General features: G+C 38.8%; 1 protein-coding gene across 6 annotated transcripts in view; it reads left to right on the top strand.

Annotated features, from left to right (window-relative positions):
- Positions 1-16,334, top strand: part of OPHN1 (oligophrenin 1) — a 585,383-nt gene that overhangs the window by 277,271 nt on the left and 291,778 nt on the right. For all 6 annotated transcript variants that reach the window (XM_070290276.1, XM_070290278.1, XM_070290274.1 and 3 more), the window contains exons 7-10: positions 3,294-3,404; positions 10,031-10,135; positions 12,455-12,584; positions 15,077-15,180. In XM_070290276.1, the coding sequence (XP_070146377.1) occupies positions 3,294-3,404; positions 10,031-10,135; positions 12,455-12,584; positions 15,077-15,180 (450 nt within the window). The remainder of the gene's footprint in view (positions 1-3,293; positions 3,405-10,030; positions 10,136-12,454; positions 12,585-15,076; positions 15,181-16,334) is intronic.

Below are 16,334 nucleotides of genomic sequence, written 5' to 3'. Positions count from 1 at the left end.
GCCATAAACAGGAACACATTTGAATCAGTTCTAATGAGGTGGATGAACCTAGAGTCTATTATTCAGAGTAGGTTAAGTCAGAAAGAGAAAAACAAATATCATATGGTATCAGAGATGGTACTGATGAACCCATTTGCAGGGCAGAAATGAAGACACAGATAGAGTGATGGATGTATGGATATGGTGGAGGGGAGGAAAGAGAGGGTAAGACAAATGGAGACAGTAGCATGAAAGCATGTATGCTATGACTTGTAAAATGGATAGCCATTGGAAATTTCCTGTATGACTCAGGGAACTCAAACTAGGGGTCTGTAACAACCTAGAGGGGTGGGAAAGGGTGGGAGATGGGAAGGAAGTTCAAGAGTGCAGGGACATATGTGTACTTATGGCTAATTCATGTTGATGTTTGGCAGAAAGCAAATCAATATTGTAAAGTAATTGTTCCTCAATTTGAAAAATTTAAAAAGATAACTAGCATTGCATTTGCTAGATCAGGAATAGATACGCTTTTTTCTGTGAGGTTTTCCAACAGTAAGTTTTTTATTTTAGGTTCTGCACTAGGTCTACAATCACAGAAAACTAAACAAACTGATCATATGGATTGCAATGTTGTCTAACTCAATGAAGCTATGAACAATGCTGTGTAGGGCCATCCAAGACAGATGGGATATGGTGGAGAGTTCTGATAAAACATGTTGGATTAGAGAAGGGAATGGCAAATTACTTCAGCATTCTTGCCGTGAGGACCCCATGAATAGTATGAAAAGGCAAAGAGATGTGACAATGAAAGATGAACTCCCCAGGTTGGTAGGTGCCCAATATGCTATTGTAGAAGAGCAGAGAAATAGCTCCAGAAGGAATGAAGAGGCTGAGCTGAAGCAGAAACAGTGCCCAGTTGTGCATGTGTCTGGTGGTGAAAGTAAAGTCCTATGTTGTAAAGAACAACATTGCATAAGAACCTTGGATGAGGTCAGTGAATCAGGGTGCATTGAAAGTGTTCAAACAGGAGAAGGCAAGAGTGAACATTGATGTTTTAGGAATCAGTGAACTAACATGGATGGGAATGGTCTATTTAATTTAGATGACCATTTTATTATATTGTGGGCAAAAATCCCTTAGAAGAAGTGGAGTAGCCCTCACAGTCAACAAAAGTGTCCGAAATGCAGTACCTGGGTGCAATCTCAAAAACGATAGAAAGATCTCAGTTTGCTTTCAAGGCAAACCATACATCACAGTAATCAAATCTATGCCCTAACCACTAATGCCAAAGAAGCTGAAGTAGAGCAGTGCTATGAAGAACTGCCACACATTCTAGAACTAACAACAAAAAAGATGTCCTTCTCATCACAGGGGACTGGAATGCAAATGTAGGAAGTCAAGAGATACCTGCAGGAATGGGAAACTTTGACCTTGGAGTACAAACTGAAGCAGGGCAAAGCTAACAAAGTTTTGCCAAGAGAACACATTGACCAATGTGTTTGCTACAACCTCTTCCAACAAAAACAACAGAAGACTCTAAACATGGACATCACCAGATGGTCAATACCAAAATCAGATTGATTATATTCTTTGCAGCTGAAGATGGAGAAATTCTATTCAGTCAGAAAAAACAAGACCTGGAGCTGACTGTGACTTAGATCATGAACTCCGTATTGTAAAATTCACACTTAAATTGAAGAAAGTAGGGAAAACCACTAGACCATTCAGGTATGACCTAGGTCAAATCCCTTATGATTATACAGTGGAAGTTACAAATAGATTCAAGGGATTAGATCTGATAGAGAGAGTACCCTAAGAACTATGAATGGAGGTTTATAACATTGTATAGGAGGTGGTGATCAAAACCATCCCCAAGAAAAAGAAATGCAAAAGAGCAAAATGGTTGTCTGCGGAGGCCTTACAAATAGTTGAGAAAAAAAAAGAGATTCAAAAAGCAAAGGAGAAAAGGAAAGATATACCCATCTGAATACAGAGTTCCAAAGAATAGCATTACTTTGCCAACGTCTTAGAAGTGTTCTTTTTGTCTTAGAAGTGTTCCATGTGAGTAAAATCAGATTGTGTGAGCTCCACGGAACTATCAGAGTCCCACATTACTTTGCCAGCAAAGGTCCACCTAGTCAAGGCTATAGTTTTTCCAGTAGTCATGTATGGATGTGAGAATTGGACTATAAAGAAAGCTGAGTGTCGAAGAATTGATGGTTTTGAACTGTGGTGTTGGAGAAGACTCTTGAGAGTCCCTTGGACTGCAAGGAGATCCAATCAGTCCATCCTAAAGGAGATCAGTCCTGAGTGTTCATTGGTAGGACTGATGTTGAAGCTGAAACTCCAATACTTTGGCCACCTGATGTGAAGGGCTGACTCATTTGCAAAGACACTGATGCTGGGAAAGACTGAAGGTGAGAGGAGAAGGGGGCTACGGAGGATGAGGTGGCTGGATGGCATCACTGACTCAATGGATATGAGTTTGGGTAAATTCTGGGAGTTGGTGATGGACAGGGAGGCCTGGTGTGCTGCAGTCCATGGGGTCGCAAAGAGTTGGACATGACTGAGCAACTGAGCTGAACTGAACTGATGCTGGTTCTTTAGACTGTGTTTATTGGTGTATTTCACTTTTTTGTACACTTTGTAACATTTTGTTGAATGCTGAACATGATGCCCTGGGTAAAAGGAACTGAGATAAAAGGATGTTATTATGTGGTTTTATGCTTATCTGACTAGGATTTAGACTGTGCTTAATTTGCTATAACTGCTCTTGCTAGAAGCAAAAATCTCGTCTGGTATCTTTGTGTTTTGTCTTCCCTATTGTCTTTGGATTTTTTAATTGATTAATTTATTTATTTTACTTTACAATATTGTATTGGTTTTTTAAGATATCTTAAATAAGGTCTGACACTTGTTGCAGCAACAGGCTTCTGCTTCTGGGCTTCTGCTCTGATAATCTCAGATTCTCTATATTCAACTATCTATCCAATTTTTGAGACAGTTGTTTTTCCTTTGACTTAAGTGGTCTGTTGGTTCTAAGAACAGTGGTTGATTCTCAGTTTAGCTTTTCCTTGTATGAGGATGAGCACAATAACTTCTAAGCTTCTTATTTGTTAGGCCAGAAACCAGATATCGTGCATCAGTCACTTTTTCTATCTTGGCTTCATGTTTCCTATTTGTAAAATAAAGGGATAAGATCACTGCTTGGTAGCATAATTCTCTTCCAGCCCTAGCATTCTGTTGAATCCATAAACACTGACTTGCACGAATGACTATGGCAATATGTGATATTTATTACCCTTCTTCTTCAGGCAGACCTCCAGGTGGACAAGGAGAGGCACAATTTCTTTGAGTCGTCCCTTGATTATGTTTATCAAATCCAGGAAGTTCAAGAGTCTAAGAAGTTCAATATTGTGGAGCCAGTAAGTTCTAATGATGAATGGTCTAAAAATATTTACCAAACGTCAAGTAAATGTAGAGAACTTTGATTATAAAATTGGAGTCTCAAAGAATATGAATATAGTCAATGCTTAATAATGAATGTCAAAGAAATAGACACACTGGCTTGTGTTATTCTTGCTCTCCAACCGATGTTCTCTCTCTCACTCTTCCTCACTCTCACTCTTACCCACATTCCTTCCTCCTCTGATTTCTCTCTATAGCTATGATTTTTCTTTATATTTCTTTTCCTCCTCTCCTTTCTCCTGTTCCTTGATTTTTTGTCACCCTTCATTTTACCTTGTTCTCCTCCCTTCCTTTCTCTCACACTTTCATAAGGTTTCTGAAAATACCCATCATATCCCAGACACTGTTGTAAGAATGCATGTTTCTTGCATTCAATGACTTCCCATTCTATTTTTACTTCTATCCTTTGAATATTTTTCTAATTAAATATCCTTAATGTATTATAGAAGATGATGTACTGTGGTTTGATAAGTATTTTGATTTTTAGCAACTTTCTTTTTTATTATAAAAACAATGTAAAAACAGTTGCAGAAAAAGCTAGAAAAAATTTTTAATATGTGTAAAACAAATACAACATATCCCCCATACAGAGATGATCACTGTTCATATTGTGGTGTTTACCTCCTGAATTCTGTGTGTCTGTTATATTCTTTTGTTTATCTCTTATGCCTATGTGCTTGTTGGTGTGGGTGTGTGTACACATGTGCATGTGTGTGTACACATATTACACATAAGCATGTATATTTGTGTACATGTTATCTGTGGTCACAGCTGTATATATCTGTATATGTACATTTGCAAACAAATATTTATTCATTCATCCAATAATCATTTATTGAGCCTCTGTTATATGCAGGCACTGTGCTAAACACTGGGTATCATACAGTGAAAAAGACTCAGTTTCTGTCTTTGTGAAGACTACATTTTCATGCGGTGGAAAGAAGGATACACATAAATAAAATAATTTGTGTTATGGTGCTGCTGCTGCTGCTGCTAAGTCACTTCAGTTGTGTCCCACTCTGTGTGACCCACTAGACGGCAGCTCACCAGGCTCCTCCATCCCTGGGATTCTCCAGGCAAGAACACTGGAATGGGTTGCCATTTCCTTCTCCAATTTGTGTTATGATAATGGCTAAAACAAAGAACAGGAGCAGACAACTACTTTAGGTCGAATGGTCAAGGGGGATCTCTGAAAGTGTCATGTAAGATGAGATCTAAAGAAGGAAAAGATAAGGCAATGTGAATAATGAGAAGAGAACTTTCGAGGCACAGAAAAAAACACATGTACATAGTCCTTAAGTTAGTAAAGAATGGTGAGAATGGTGTTAGTAAGTCCTTAATGATGTTAGTTAGAACAACACCATTAAGGAACAACACTCAAGCAACAGTTAGAACTGGACATGGAACAACAGACTGGTTTCAAATAGGAAAAGGAGTATGTCAAGGCTGTATATTGTCACCCTGCCTATTTAACTTATGTGCAGAGTACATCATGAGAAATGCTGGGCTGGAAGAAGCACAAGCTGGAATCAAAATTGCTGGGAGAAATATCAATAACCTCAGATATGCAGATGACACCACCCTTATGGCAGAAAGTGAAGAGGAACTAAAAAGCCTCTTGATGAAAGTGAAAGAGGAGAGTGAAAAAGTTGGCTTAAAGCTCAACATTCAGAAAACGAAGATCATGGCATCCGGTCCCATCACTTCATGGCAAATAGATGGGGAAACAGTGGAAACAGTGTCAGACTTTATTTTTTGTGGCTCCAAAATCACTGCAGATGGTGACTGCAACCATGAAATTAAAAGACGCTTACTCCTTGGAAGGAAAGTTATGACCAACGTAGATAGCATATTGAAGAGCAGAGTCATTACTTTGCCAACAAAGGTCCGTCTAGTGAAGGCTATGGTTTTTCCAGTGGTCATGTATAGATGTGAGAGTTGGACTGTGAAGAAAGCTGAGCGCCGAAGAATTGATGATTTTGAAGTGTGGTGTTGGAGAAGACTCCTGAGAGTCCCTTGGACTGTAAGGAGATCTAACCAGTCTGTTCTGAAGGAGATCCGCCCTGTGATTTCTTTGGAAGGAATGATGCTAAAGCTGAAGCTCCAGTACTTTGGCCACCTCATGCGAAGAGTTGACTCATTGGAAAAAACTCTGATGCTGGGAGGGATTGGGGGCAGGAGGAGAAGGGGACGACAGAGGATGAGATGGCTGGATGGCATCATGGACTCGATGAATGTGAGTCTGAGTGAACTCCAGGAGTTGGTGTTGGACAGGGAGGCCTGGTGTGGTGTGATTCATGGGGTTGCAGAGTCGGACACGACTGAATGACTGAACTGAACTGAACTGAACGGTGTTAGTAAGTCCTCAATTTAGTACAGAATGGTGAGTATCACTGATGAAAGAAAAGGAGGGTGGCAGGAAATAATATCTGACCAAAAGGCATAGGGCCTGTAGGCATGATGAAGGGGTTAGATTTTAGCCTGAACTGTAGTAGAAAAATCACTGGTGTATATTAAATAGGATATGACATGAACTGTTTTGTTGTGTGGAGAATAGCTTGGAAGAAGACAATGTTGGAAATTAGGAAATGAGTTAGGCTATCCCAGTGGTCTAGGCAAGTGAAAATATTGCTTTGGATTAGGGTGGTGGTAGTAGAAATAGAAAGAATGATTGAATTAGAGATATATTTTGGAAGCAAAACTGGCAGAGCTTACTGATTGATTAGACTAAGATGTGAGTGAAAGAAAACCAGAATTATTTGCTTTTTGGCTTGATTAAGTAAGTAGGTGGTAGTATCATTTCTTTGGATGGGAAAATTTGAAAAGGAAAAGGAAGGATGTCTTCATAACTATGTGTTTGGTACATACACTCATGCACATTTATATATATGTTTGTACATGTACACATATATAACTGTATGTATGTATGTATATTTAGGGCTTCCCTGGTAGCTCAGTCAGTGAAGAATCTGTTTGCAGTACAGGAGACTGGGGATTGATCCCTGGGTCAGGAAGATCCCCTGGAGAAGGAAATGGTAATCCACTCCAGTATTCTTGCCTGGGAAATCCCATGGACAGAGGAGACTGGTGGGCTACAGTCCATGGGGTCACAAAAGTTGGACATGAATTAGTGACTAAACCATCACCACCACCGTGTGTGTGTATATATATATACACACACACATATACACATGTATATAGTACACAAGTACGTACATAGTTTTTAATATGTTTATGTATATATACATATATTGGGTTACCCAGAAGATTTGTTCAAGTTTTCCCATAATAAAATCTTACAGAAAAATCCAAATAAACATTTTGGCTAACCCAATATATTTAGTTTGTGTTTGTGTGTTTTTGTGTGTGTTAGTCGCTCAGTCGTTTTTGACTCTTCACGACCTTATGGACTATAGCCCACCAGGCTCCACTGTCAATGGGATTCTCCAGTCAAGAATACTGGAGTGGGTTGCCATTTCCTTCCCAGGGGATCTTCCCTACTAAGGCATCAAACTTGGGTCTCCCACACTGCAGTCGGATTCTTTACCATCTGAGCTACCAGGGAAGCCCATAGTTTGTGGTTATGTATATGTATGTTTGGCAAATTTGGAAAACACAGCAGTGGCCACAGGGCTGGAAAAGGCCGGTTTTCATTCCAATCCCAAAGAAAGCCAATGCCAAAGAATGTTCAAACTACCACACAATTGCACTCATCTCACACGCTAGCAAAGTAATGCTCAGAATTCTCAAAGCCAGGCTTCAACAGTATGTGAACCGTGAAATTCCAGATGTTCAAGTTGAATTTAGAAAAGGCAGAGAAACCAGAGATCACATGGCCAACATCTGTTGGATCATCAAAAAAGCAAGAGAGTTTCAGAAAAACATCTACTTCTGCTTTATTGACTCTGCCAAAGCCTTTGACTGTGTGGATCACAAGAAACTGGAAAAGTCTTCAAGAGGTGGGAATATCAGACCACCTGACCTACCTCCTGCAAATCTGTGTGCAGGTCAAGAAGCAACAGTTAGAACTGAACTTGGAACAACAGACTGGTTCCAAATCAGGAAAGGAGTATGCCAAGGCTGTATACTGTCACCCTGCTCATTTAACTTATATGCAGAGTACATCATGAGAAACACTGGACTGGAAGAAACACAAGCTGGAATCAAGATTGCCAAGATAAATATCAATAACCTCAGATATGCAGATGACACCACACTTATGGCAGAAAGTGAAGAACTAAAGAGCCTGTTGATGAATGTGAAAGAGGAAAGTAAAAAAGTTGGCTTAAAATTCAACATTCAGAAAACTAAGATCATGACATCCAGTCTCATTGCTTTATGGCAAATAGATGGGGAAATAATGGAAACAGTGAGAGACTTTATTTTTCTGGGCTCCAAAATCACTGTATATGGTAACTGCAGCCATGAAAATAAAAGACACTTGCTCCTTGGAAGAGAAGCTATAACCAACCTAGACAGAATATTAAAAAGCAGAGACATTACTTTGCCAACAGAAGTCCATCTAGCCAAAGGTATGGTTTTTTCCAGTAGTCATGTATGGATGTAAGAATTGGACTGTGAAGAAAGCTGAGCGCCGAAGAATTGATGCTTTTGAACTGTGGTGTTAGAAAGTTTCTTGAGAGTCCCTTGGACTGAAAGGAGTTCCAATCAGTCAATCCTAAAGGAAATCAGTCCTGAATATTCATTGGAAGAACTAATGCTGAAGCTGAAACTCTAATACTTTGGTCACCTGATGTGAAGAACTGACTCATTGGAAATGAGGATGCTGGGAAAGATTGAAGGCAGGAGGAGAAGGGGATGACAGAGGATGAGATGGCATCACTGACTTGATGGATATGAGTTTGAGTTTGTGATGGACAGGGAGGCCTGGTGTGCTGCATTCCATGAGGTCGCAAAGAGTTGGACATGACTGAGCCACTGAACTGAACATATATATTAATACTCACATATAGATGTATTTGTATGCATATAGTATATAAGTGCATATTTATATGTGCTTTTTTGTTTACTTTCTAAAAAGAATTCAGTTCAGTTCAGTTCAGTCACTCAGCTGTGTCTGACTCTTTGTGACCCCATGAATTGCAGCACACCAGGCCCCCCTGTTCATCACCAACTCCTGGAGCTCACCCAAACTCATGTCCATCAAGTTGGTGATGCCATCCAGCCATCTCATCCTCTGTCGTCCCCTTCTCCTCCTGCCCCCAATCCCTCCCAGCATCAAAGTCTTTCCCAATGAGTCAACTCTTCGCATGAGGTGGCCAAAGTACTGGAGTTTCAGCTTTACCATCAGTCCTTCCAATGAGCACCCAGGACTGATATCCTTTAGGATGGACTGGTTGGATCTCCTTGCAGTCCAAGGGACTCTCAAGAGTCTTCTCCAACACCACAGTTCAAAAGCATGAATTCTTTGGTGCTCAGCTTTCTTCAAAAAGAATAGAGCAGTGTTTATTACTTCCTCTTACACTTTACTCCCTGGTGCCTCAGATGGTAAAGAGTCCTCCTGCAGTGCAGGAGACCTGGGTTTTATCCCTAGATCAGGAAGATCCCCTGGAGAAGGGAAGGGCAACTCAGTCCAGTATTCTTGCCTCGGAAATCCCATGGACAGAGGAGCCTGGCAGTCCCCAGCCTATGTGGTTGCAAAGAGTCTGACACAACTGAGCAACCAACACACACACAGACACACACACACACACACACACACACATTGCACTTTAGTATTGCCAGCATTTAGCATTGATTTTTAATATGTTTGTATTTCACGGATGAATTTTTTTTCTGTTGTTTGTATATATTTGATTTTTATTGGAGTGAACATTTGAAACATTAAAAATATAGTTTATTGATCATTTCTGTGTCTTCTGCAATGTCCCACCCCTTCCCCAATATGTTTCTAATTTAAAGATTGTTTTTCAAAAAGAGATCCTTGGATATTTTAGCATTATGATATTGTTCATTATGATCAGTTTTCCATTTTTACTTATTGTTTTTATCAACAAATATTTGAGTCTCCTTCCTCAGTGGCTCAGCATTAATCTGCCTGCAGTGCTGGAGATGCAGGAGACAGTTGTTCAATCCTTGGGTCTGGAAGATCCCCTGGAGGAGGGAATGGCAACCCACTCCAGTATTCTTGCCTGCACAATCCCATGGACAGAGGAGCCTGCAGACTACAGTCCATGGGATCACAAAGAATCCAACACTACTGAAGTGACTGAACATGCATGTATTTATGAGTACTTACTCTGTGCCAGTCCTGAAGATATAAATACAGCTATTCCCACATTATGTTCATCCTATCCACATTTTGATTGGTTTCATATGCTATCTGAAAAGGGTATTGTTGAATAAATTTGTTAGTCGTTCTTACTTTCTGGATTTGAGTCCAGTGTGAATGTTTAACCTAATTGAAAGAATAGCTATGTGTAGACCAATTTGTGTTTGCATTACGCTTTTAACACTATACTGGTTAAACACTGTGCAGTTTCTTTTTTGTGTATCTTATTTCCCTTTATTTGATTAATGAGAAGATGGTGGTGATAAAGTTATTTTTATACATTTTCTCTAGGTCTTGGCCTTTCTTCATAGCCTCTTCATTTCCAACAGCTTGACTGTGGAACTAACACAGGATTTCCTCCCGTATAAACAACAGCTTCAGCTCAGTTTACAGAATGTGAGTTTGCATGTGGGTTTCTTCACCAGTCTTTGCATTACAGTTGGATTTCACTCTCAATATCTTGACTTTGGAATTTTAGGTTATTATATCCCAGCTAATTTGTGAGGACCAACTGGTGTGGATCACAAATATTTTAGTGTAATAGATTGTTTTCACTCTTCCAGTTTCAACTATTCTTTATCTTTGAGGCTGTTGTTCAAACCCACCCTTCCACCCACTAACACATCTATCTATCCAATATTTATTAAATGTTGCTAATTTGCTATATCTCTCCCAGATTAGAACCCATCTATGGGCTTATTTAAGTACAGGTCAGGTCTTAAGCTAGTTAGTCAAGATACTCTCTTTGTAGGTTTTATTAATATGAATGCCCATTCCTCCCTTCCTTTTCTCATTTCTTTTCTCATTACATTAATATAGTTAAATTATCTTGAAAGATTATTTCAACCTTCTTTCCCATGCTGTCCATTATAGATGAGCATAGGCACAGCCTTCCCTTCCTTGTCACATATCATTTTTCTCATTCAGTTATTTAACCCACATTTAACAATTACTTATGCGGAGAAGGCAATGGCACCCCACTCCAGTACTCTTGCCTGGAAAATCCCATGGACGGAGGAGCCTGGTAGGTTGCAGTCCATGGGGTCGCTAAGAGTCAGATATGACTGAGCGACTTCACTTTCACTTTTCACTTTCATGCATTGGAGAAGGAAATGGCAACCCACTCCAGTGTTCTTGCCTGGAGAATCCCAGGGACGGGGGAACCTGGTTTGCTGCCGTCTATGGGGTTGCACAGAGTCGGACACGACTGAAGTGACTTAGCAGTAGGTATATAATGAATGCTTTGTGCCAGGAATTGTAAAATGCACTGAACATACCATAATGAGGCACGTTAGCTTTTGTCTTCAGGGATTATTCAGTCTCTTAGAGCTTAGAGAGATAAACAGAGATACAGCATGATTACTTATGAAAAGTGCTAAAATAGAGTTAAGACCAAAAAAGTTAAAAAAGCAGAGTACAGAATAATTGTCTGATACAGTAAAAGAAGGCACCATTGAGGTAGTGATTTTGGACCTGTTACATTGCATAAAATTTATAGATGAATTTTTGGATGAAAACAATTTGTTGTTTAGGAGATTCCTGACTTACACTTGTTTCTTTCTGGGTACTCTCTTTCACCAGAATGTTAGAATTCCTATCTTCTGCTGATTTACAAAATATTTCTATAACTAGGTCAGTTACTTAATCTTCCTCCAAATATAACTTGAAAAGTCTGAGTTTAGCAACAAATATTTGCATATATATATACATATATATATATATACATATATATTGGTCTTTATTTATATATATATATATATATACACACACACACACACACACATATATATATGGCTTCCCTGGTGACTCAGAGGTTAAAGTGTCTGCCTCCAATGTGCGAGACCCGGGTTCGACCCCTGGGTTGGGAAGATCCCCTGGAGAAGGAAATGGCAACCCACTCCAGTATTCTTGCCTGGAGAATCCCATGGATGGAGGAGCCTGGTAGGCCACAGTCCACAGGGTCTCAGAGTCAGACACGACTGAGAGACTTCACTTTCACTTTCATATATATATATATCAAACTCACAAGATAATCTACAGAGTGAGTTCAACTAGGTAGGACAGCCCACATCACCTTTTTCAATGACATCATGTGACAATCTTGAGACTAAACACTAAAGACTTATCTCTAGTGATTCTGATACACACATTTCAAACTGTGTTTTGCCATTGTTTTTTAGTAATGTACTTTTAAACATACTACTTCTTAATATTGGCTTTTCTTATTCATGAGCATGAAAACATAGGTTTTCTGTTGACCTATGTTCAAAAAGAGCACACTCTCATAGCCTTTAATCTAATGGCCAGGATTTGATTCAGTGTCAAATAATCAGTAACTTTACCTGAGGTAGAATGTAGACGTTGCCATGATAATATTATCCTAAGGAACCTTTTTTATAGCCTTCCTTTTTGTAAGGCAGAGTTAGTATGAAGCTCAGAATTCTTAGAGCTTTTATTTCTTGGAAGCTTTTGTGATTTCCATTAGACAATGTCTCCCAGGTACATTGTTATTTACATTTCTCTCTCCCTTTTACCCTTTAGTACTGTTAAACTACACTAAATTGTTTTCTAGTTACTATGCCACTCAACACTTGTTTTTTGCTATGTTGTAGCACATGATAAAAGCTGAGAAAACTCTGCACTAAGTCTCTGATCATTGAATGCTTATTCATGATGATGGTCCTGATGATAATGATTATGATAATATCTTGACAGACAAGAAATCATTTCTCCAGTACCCGAGAAGAGATGGAAGAACTTAAGAAAAGGATGAAAGAAGCTCCACAGACATGCAAACTTCCAGGACAGCCAACCATTGAAGGCTATCTCTATACGCAAGAGAAATGTGTGTAGGAATACAGGGATAGCCACTGGGTTTAAGTAGGCTAATACACACTGCCACTTGGCCTCTCCAAACTCCAGGCACCCATATAGTTCATAGACCTCTTCCAGCTATACCTCTTTGGAAACCAGCCTGAGAACAGAGAAAATAAAAAGGAGGGCGAAATTAAAGGGGGAGGTTAAGTATTTGTATTACAAAGGCTGTGGGATGATAAGACTTAAGATTATCTCTGAGATTCAAAATGAGGGTTGTTAATGGCTTAATGCTTTCAATGACTCTGACTTAGACTAAAAGGAAGGTAGGAGAGAGGAGGCATAAAATAATATTTATTATACCTATTATGTGCTAGGCATGGTGTTAAGTGCTTTAAATATACTACTTCATGTAACCTTTGAAAACACTTTACCATACCCATATTCACATGAAGCCATGGAGGCTTAGAGAGATCACTAACTGAAAGTCACCTAACTATCAAGTAATAAGGCTAAGTGTAAAGTCAGGTTTTTGAAATGCCAAAACCTATGCTCCTACAACTGTACCCTATACCTTCCATTACCTTAGGATCACAAGGTTGCCTTTAAAGCACTACCCAACCATTGTGATTTCAGTGAACAACACAGTTGTTCATTACTAAGGGAAATGGGTTATCTTATTCAGTTACTGAATATTTCAGAGGTTTAAGCTTTTCTGCCTCCTAATGTTATGTAAACCTGTACGTGCTATTTGATTTCCTTTTGAACTGTGATAAAATGTCTCCAAAGCCTGTGACTTCAGTCTCTGACCTAGTGAGTAGGTAGAAGAGACTATTCAGAGGTTACCAGTGGCAGAACCCACTGAAATCCACAAACCATGGTATTTCAGCATTGGTATTATCATACTTTTCCTCCCTGAGAGCAGTCCACTTTGATGATTTTCAAAGGTGTGTTCTATTTGTCAGGTTCAGTTCTTCACCCCTCCGTTGCAAGATCTCTCAATCTCAGTGCTATTGACATTTCAGGTTGGGTAATTCTCTGTTTTAAGAGGTCATCCTATGCATTATAGGCTGTTTTGAAGCATCTATAGCCTCTCCCCACTTTATTCTGATAGTACTTCCAAACTACGATAACCTAAGATGTCTCTTGGCATTGCCAAATGTCCCCTGGGAGGCAAAACTGCTGCTAGTTGAGAACCACTGCTGTGTTATACAAGGGGCAGAGTAATGAGTATGTTGTCTTGACTCTAATATCAACTAACTATGTGATCTTTCTATTCCCCAGTTTTTTAAATTTTAAAATGGATATGACATTCCAACTCAGTTAAATGTATGTTTACTAAAAATCCTTTTTGCCAGACAATGTGTAATGCATTGGGGGTACAAAAAATGGATCAAACTTAGTTTTTGATCTCAGGAAGTTTACGGTCTAATGAAGACACAAGTATATTAAAGAATTATAATGAAGTGTGTTGAGCATTGCATTTGGAGAATATATCTATGGGCTTCACTGAGGAAGTGATATATGAACTGAAATGTGAATTAAGAGTGGGAGTTTGACAGGTAAATAAAGGCAAAGAAAATTCCAGGTGTATACCATTGCATGAGTCAAGGCACAGAGGTATGTGAGAGTGTGTTATATTTGTAGGGTCTTGGTTATCCAGGAAGAGTCCTGGTTTATACTTGTTGTCCATATACAATTATTAATAGTGCCCTGTTCACTATTAAATATGTCCTGAACTTGGTCTATCAATTATATCCCCGACTATTTATTTGATAACTGAATGTAATTCAGTGAGTCAGGGGCATAGAGGTGAAGGGGGCAAAAAGCCAAGTTGAAAAGCTAAATACAATCACATTATAAAAGGCTTTGTGATCCAACCTAAGGAATTTGGAGAGAATGGGAAATCCATAGGTGGTTTATAATAAGAGGAATGATATAAATAGAGATATATACTTTAAAAATATTCTTTAACAAAAGAGTAGAGAATAGGCTAGAAAGGAGTGATCAGAGAAGGCCACTGAAATCATTAATTGGAGAAATAGTGAATTTTTGTTTTTCTTGGAATATCTTATAAAACATTTTTTTTTGCCAAACATCAGAAATAGAGTCTTGAATGAATTCAGCTATAAAAGGAGTGAAAAAAGAGACATGTAGGGGGTAGAATGAGCAGAACCCTACCACCAATCAAATAGGGCAGGTTATAGGGAAGAAAAAGCAGAAGATTACAGATGTTCCTAGCTCATACAATAAAATGTATAATGGGAGCATTCACAGGGAACACAGTAAGGAGAGTGGTTTGGAACAAGCCAGAATAGATGTGGAAAGTAGTTGATGAGGATTACTATAACCATATGTGTAGTGGGCTGGTGGTACTGCATAGCTGGAGCTCAGGGGAATGGTAGGACTAGATCTGGATCATGACCATGAAAAGTAAACTGTGCACAGGTTCTGTCTTACAGGTAAACTGACCATGCAGCCAAAATACTTATTCTATCATCTCACTGTTGCCTGTCTTTGTAGGGGCTTTGGGAATATCCTGGGTGAAATACTACTGCCAATATGAGAAAGAGACCAAAACGTTCACTATGACGCCTATGGATCAGAAGCCAGGTGCTAAGCAGCAGGTCAGTTCTTTTATGGGCTACATTTTTTTTGAAATGCATCTGTGACTGAATCTCAGAAAAGAATATATATTGAGTTCATGTCAAAGAATTGAGTCTACCACTGTCACATGAACCCATGTCTTCATATGTTTTCCTTGGCCTAAGTTTGCATTGGCCCAGATACTACTCAGTTGAGTGAAGAATCTCTGTAAATGATTTCAGGCCTTCAGAAAGTGTCTTTACTCTTTTAGATCATTTTTACAAGTGTCTATCTCATTGTACAAAGAAAATTTACAAAAAAAATATGGATAAATTGAAGGAGGAGAGTATTACTTGCTTTTAAGAAGGCTCTACTATGGATTCTTTTAAATAGTGTTTTAAAAGAAGCATTTTCCAAAGTTCTTTTTTAAAGGAGTATTCTGTCATCTAAATTTGAAACAACCTATATACTACATTTTATGCAATGCTCAAATATCTTTAAGCACTTAATTCTTCTGGAAAGGCCTCCAGACTTTCCTCTACTCCCCAAAATGGCAAGGTGAGTTCGACACACTGACATGATAGTTCACTTACTATCATGAGGAGGAATTTGATACTATTTATATTATATTATAAATTCTATACTATTTCATATATGACCACCCAGCTAAAAAATTTAGTCTGTCATCTCACTTTTTCCTATCTTTGTAGGGGTTTTGGAAACATACGTACATAGAACTCTGAAGGTTTCTTAAGATAAAAGCTAATAGACTGACTATTCATATTCTAAAAGTAATATCACTTTAACTGTCTTTCAGACAGGGCCTTAGGGCATAATTTATAAAAGTTTCCATTATTTACAAATTGTTTACAAAATGAAACAAGGTTTACTTGTTAGCATTGAAAGTTGTGGTGCATGAAGACCCAATTTCCATAGGCAGAAATTTGGAGACTTTTGGGGCCATTGCTGGTGATTTCCATGGAAGGTCGCTCTTGTGTGGCTTGTTCATAGGACTATACTACAAAGCTACAGTCAACAAGACAGTATGGTACTGGCACAAAGACAGAATTATGGATCAATGGAACAAAATAAAAAGTCCAGAGATAAATCCACGTACCTAAAGACACTTTATCTATGGCAAAGGAGATAAAAATATACAATGGACAAGAGACAGTCTCTTCAGCAGGTGGTACTG

The sequence above is a fragment of the Ovis canadensis genome, chromosome X, assembly GCF_042477335.2.
Source record: "Ovis canadensis isolate MfBH-ARS-UI-01 breed Bighorn chromosome X, ARS-UI_OviCan_v2, whole genome shotgun sequence".
Lineage (NCBI taxonomy): Eukaryota > Metazoa > Chordata > Mammalia > Artiodactyla > Bovidae > Ovis > Ovis canadensis.
This window is presented reverse-complemented; position numbering and strand designations above follow the sequence as displayed.